Raw genomic sequence first — 5,648 nt, 5'->3', positions numbered from 1 at the left:
GTGTGTGTGTGTGTGCTGCCTTACTTCTGAGAGAGCAGGTTTGCTCCTAGCTACCCTAGGTACCCAAACACCTGAAATTATAGGCAAAATATCTGAAAAACTTTGAGAAACACTTTTACACCAAACTTTTTAAAAAATATGTAAATTTGCCCCAGATTAGCTATCATCCAATTCCCAGTTCTAGCAATGATAAAAGGGGTGTCCTGCACCTAAGTTTTAAGAAGAATGTACAGTAGGCCATTTTAAAATCAACAAGTCCCTAACATTTTACCTTTTTCTAGGAAAAAAGAGCTTCATAGTCTGGTTCTGGTAATGGACCATTTCAGCTCAGTTGCAGGGTATCAGTGTGTCAGGGAGCCCAGGCTAAGAGCCTCCACCTACCATGCCTCCCCCCACCACAAATGCATACGTAATGCAGACAGTGAAATGTTAGCCCTTCGGACTTTTGTGGAAAGAACATACAGCAGGGGCTCGCTGTCCTGTGGCAATGGAGGGAGAAAGAGCCAGTGCAGTTTCCCAGGCCATGCATCCTCTGTGACTTCTCACGGCCACTCAGTAGTGGCGGTCTTACCTTGGAGTTGCGAAGGAGGGCTCGAGCAATGCAGAGCAGCTGCCTCTCCCCCACAGAGAAGTTTTCACCATTCTCCACAACTTCTGTGTGCAGTTTTTTGGGGTACTTTGAGATCTGTAATATGGGGGAAGAAGAGACACTATGTAGGGCATTGTGGGGTGAGACCTGACCTCCTGCTGCATTTCGTAAATTCCTCCCCTATCTCTGTACTCCAGCCTCTGGACTTCTTGTCTCTTAACTGTGCCCGGTTCAATCTTATCTCAGGGCCTTTGCATATGCTAGTTCCTGTCCCCGAAATGTTTTCTCAAAGCATTTCCCAACTGTCCCTTCAGTACCTGGTCTCAGCTCAACTCTCACACCCTCAAAGAGCCCTTGCCTGGCTACCCTATTGAAGGAGCTGCTTCCCCAGTGAGGTTTCTGTTGGTCTCGATGCTGCTTTACAGCACGTACCGCCATCTGAAAGCACCCACTCATGTATTTAATACCCATCAGATGTAAGCACTAGGAGAGCAAAGACCTCTGCTGTGTCCTTGAGCCTAGAACAGTGCCTGGCACACTGTTATGTCTGAGTGCCATCAGCCTTTGTCTAGTAATTCTAAACCATCTCATCTCCCTGAGATTACTTAATCCATGACCCAAAGTAGCAGCATCTGGAACACCATGTGAGGGGAGCCCCAAAGGACCAGCTCCCCTGTTGAAGATGCAGGCTGAGACCAAGAATCAGGCTTCGGAACTACTTACAGTCTTAGTCAGAAAGATCCTCTCCAAGACATCCCAGATCTGCTCGTCTGTGTAACAGTCAAAGGGGTCTAGGTTGAGTCTGCCATGTGAGAGGAAGAGAAGTGTTCAACGACCTTACCCAAACTTTGAACACCCATTTAAATACCCAGTAAACAGGGTTCTGGTCAAGATGGTGGAATAGATGGTCCGCAGCATCACTCTCTCCCATAAATCAACCAATTTACAACTATAAAAATGTAACAGCAGCCAAGCTGGGATGGCTGGAGCTCAGGGGAAGAGGAGGAGAGACCTACAGAGTTCATGAAGGTGGGAGAAACCATGATGAGAGGAAGAAAAAACTGCTCTGAGCATTTTGGGCTGCAGCAGCTTTAAAACTCCAGCTGCTGAGGGCATGGAGCAGGAGCCAGCAGAAGCTGCAGCTGTGCCCTTCAGATGGAGTTACTTGGAGGTGGCAGGGGAGAGGAGGGCCTTGGTGACCCCCAGAACAGCAAGACCACTAACAGGGTTCCCGTGGACCCATGCAGGAGCAAGAAGACAGAACAGCTGAAAAAGGGGAGCCATTCAGAGGCTGGTGAATCATCGCAAGGGACCAGCACAGGACCCGTCCCATGGGAAGTGTTTGTAGCACGGGTGGTGGGGGAGATGGGCCCACTGGGAGAACACTGGGGCACAGCAAGGACAGCCAATCCTCTCCCCAGTCAGCACAGGACCACTCAGAGTAGACTGGTCAGGAATGCAGAATTGCATGGGGCACAGTTTGATGAAACAACTCAGGCCCAGATAAGAGTTTCTACACAACCCAGATGCACCCAGTCTCTGGAGAACTGGAAGTACTTATAAGGTCAACCATTAAACCCTGAGCTGCACAAAAAGCCTTTCCTAGGGAAACACCAGTAAAGCAGCAATTTAGCTCAACCACACAGCTCAAGTACTGGTTCCCACTGGAATTTCCCCCTTTTTAAAAGTAAGCAAAGGACGAAACATTAGTTCTGGCCTAGGCACACCACCAGCACCTTGGGGCCTGCCATGGGACATGAAGCATTGATCTGGGGACCAGACACCTTCCCACAACCATTCACACCACCAGTGCCTCAGGGTCTGCTTGGGAAAACAAGGCTTGGAGCCAGGGACTGGACCCCACTCCCACATCCAGGCATACTGCCAGGGTCTCGGGGCCTGCCCGGGGGCCTGAGACATGCAGCTGGGGACCAGATTCTCCTCCCACAACCAGACACACCACCAGTGCCTTGGGACCTGCTTGGTGACCCAAGGTATGGAGCCAGGGACTGGACCCCCCTCCCACAACCAGGCACATCATGCCAGCACCTCAGGGCCTGCCCAGGGACCTGAAGCATGGAGAAGGGGACTGGACACCCCTCCCACAACCAGGCACACCATGCCAGCACCTCAGCACCCACCCGGGGATCTGAGGCATGGAGAAGAGGACTGGATCCCCCTTCCACCACCAGGCACATCATGCCAGGGCCTTGGGGCCCACCTGGGGACCCGATTCATGGAGAAGGGGACCAGAACCCCCTCTCACAACCAGGCACACTGCGCCAGTGCCTCAGGGCCTGCCCGGTGACCCAAGGCATGAAGCCAGGGACTGGACCCCCCTCCCACAACCAGGCACACCATGCCAGCACCTTGGGTGGAGCTGGGTACTGGACACTCCCCACCACCAGGCACACTGCCAGAGAAAGGAGCATGCCAGAAACATCACCTCCACATGAGTGGCCTACCACAGCCACCACTATAACCATGGCTGTCACAAAAGTGGCTAGATGCCACAACCACCACACAGATGGTCCACCAGCCACCGGAGTGCATTTACACAAGGGGAGTCACCAGTAGAGATAAAGAAAAGAAGAGGATGTCTCTCTCCACAAAGGCCATTTCAGAGTGACAGAAGAAGCATCTGCTCTATGATAATATTGGGGGACCTGATCATACCTCTCAGCATTGGACAGATCATCTAGGCAACAAATCAAGAAAGTAGCCATTATTCTTTTAGAGGGAGAAAAGAGATCTAGGGTAATGGGGGGGAGGGAGAGGGGATGGGGAGAGACTGGACAAGGGGCATAAAGAAAAATTACGATTTGTAACAATATATATGCTAGTAATATTGATTTGATCAACATATCTTTATGTTGAACCCTAAAAATATGTATAATCAATTTTGATTCAATAAAAATAAAAACAAATAAATAAATAAATAAATAAATATCCAGTAAATGACCAAGATTGGTCAGAATTGGATCATCAGGTTTAGGGAAACTCATGGAACCACCATGAATAGTGTTTTCTTGTGCCTCCCCAGCACCCATTCCTTCTGTAGGCAGCAGCCCCTAAGTTTTGTTTGGGGACAACCTCATCCCCAGCCCTCAAACCCCTGTGTTCCAGGTGGGGCTCCACCACACTCTCCAGGGGAGGAGCAAGTGACTCAGCATGTGGCAATCCCAGCCACAGTGATTAGTTCAGGGTGGGAAGGCAGCCACTCAGAGAATATCTCAGGACTTTCAAGATAACATGGAGGAGAGACATGCCCTTTCTCCCTGGACTGAACAGAAGAGACTGCAACCATCTTGCCGCAGGAGTGGGACACACAGGAGCCCCCTAGGGCCCTCATGTGGAGCTAGAGAATGAAACAAAGGCAGAGCTAAGGGAAAATTGGGCCCTTGAACCCAGCCTCGGCCTTCCCAGTATCATGAGTCGATAGCAGCCTTTTTGCTTAAGCCATTCGGGCTTCGTTTTGTTTTGTTTTGTTTTGTTTTCTGGTAGAATACACATAACATTATATTTGTCATGTTAACCATTTGTAAGTGTACAATTCACTGACATTAAATACATTCACAATGTTGTGCAACCACCACCACCTATGTCCAAAACTTTTCCATCGCCCCCAACAAAAACTCTGTACCCATTAAAAAATCTCCCTTCCCTTCTCCCCCAAAAGCCCCTGATAACCTCTATTCTACTTTCCGTCTCTATGAATTTGCCTATTCCAGCTTCCTCATATAAGTGGAATCACACAGTATTTGTCCTTCTGTGTTTGTCTTATCTCACTTAGCATAATATTTTCAAAGACTTCCTTGTAGCATATATCAAAATTTCACTCTTTTTAGGACTGAATGCTACTTCATTGTATGTACGTACCACAGTTTGTTTACCCACTCATCTGTTGATGAACACGGCTTGATTTCACCTTTTGGCTATAGTGAATAATAGCCAAATGCTAGTGTACAAACATCTGTTTAAGACTCTGCTTTAAACTCTTTGGGGTATATAACTGGAAGTGTAATTGCTGAATTATACAATAATTCTACGTTTTTGAGGAACTCCCAGATTCTTCTCTACAGTGGCTACACCAGTTTACATTTCCACTGGCAACGCATGAGGGTTCCAATGTCTCCACATCCTTGCCAACACTTGCTATTTTCCTTTTTTAAAAAAATTTTTTATTATAGCCATCCTAGCAGGTATGAAGTGGTAGCTCACCGTGGAGGGGGTGGCTTTTCTGTTTCTGACAGTGAAAAGAATCCTAAGTAATGAACCAGGTAATGAATATCAGGTTGGGATCTGGACTAGACACCCAGTGAGGTTTTGCACTTTCAGTTGGCACAGGCAACATTGTAAACACTTTCCTCTTATGCAACCACTCAGCTGTGGTTAAAACCTGTTCTTACCAAGGCCACCAGAGAAGGGAAAGGGGGAGAAGGGTTTGTGAGAAACTGGTAAAGGGCCACAAAAAATGAATACATTGTGAAATGATAAATATAGTAATTATCCTGATTTGAGCATCCCATATTGCACACAGATATTGATATCCAATGTTGTACCCCATAGATATGGACAATCAGTTATGTTTCAATAAAAAAATAACAAATGCAAAAAATAAAAAATAAAATAAATAAATAAAATGCAAAACAAACAAACAAAAACAAAAACTTGTTCTTAATCTCTGTTTCATCTCTCCCCAGTTCTGGCAGCCACTCACATTTCACGTATAAGAATAAACTGCATTAAAGAAGTGGCAGATAGAATGTCTTATGTGCATGACATTTGATATTCTCCAAAGTGTTTTCACAGATGGGCTCATTTGATGTCCCCTGCCCTATGAGATGGGTTCACCCCTTTCATTGATTAGAAAATTATGGATTAGTGTTAAATGACTTGTTTAAGGTCACACCACAAGCCAATGTGAGGGCCAGGCTGGAATAACAATAGAGTTAGATGGAACCTTAAGTGTACAGAACCCAGATCTCCTGGGATGCTAGTCCACATTTCTTCCTGCAGCAATGGGGAAATATCACAGGTTATGGGTTTAGACTACCTG

General features: G+C 47.0%; 1 protein-coding gene across 2 annotated transcripts in view; it reads right to left on the bottom strand.

Moving 5' to 3' along the window:
• The window catches only part of ABCC11 (ATP-binding cassette, sub-family C (CFTR/MRP), member 11), a 70,280-nt gene that overhangs the window by 2,258 nt on the left and 62,374 nt on the right, over positions 1-5,648 (bottom strand). Inside the window, exons 26-27 of one of the 2 annotated variants that reach the window (XM_008581160.1) lie at positions 1,313-1,391; positions 572-685 (exon numbers count right to left, since the gene is read on the bottom strand). In XM_008581160.1, coding sequence (XP_008579382.1) covers positions 572-685; positions 1,313-1,391 — 193 coding nt within the window. The remainder of the gene's footprint in view (positions 1-571; positions 686-1,312; positions 1,392-5,648) is intronic. The other variant, XM_008581162.1, reaches the window with a different exon arrangement.

This window comes from Galeopterus variegatus, unplaced genomic scaffold (genome assembly GCF_000696425.1).
Source record: "Galeopterus variegatus unplaced genomic scaffold, G_variegatus-3.0.2 Scaffold2285, whole genome shotgun sequence".
In the NCBI taxonomy this organism is placed as follows: domain Eukaryota; kingdom Metazoa; phylum Chordata; class Mammalia; order Dermoptera; family Cynocephalidae; genus Galeopterus; species Galeopterus variegatus.
The sequence above is the reverse complement of the archived record's forward strand: the minus strand, read 5'-3'. Positions and strand labels throughout refer to the sequence as shown.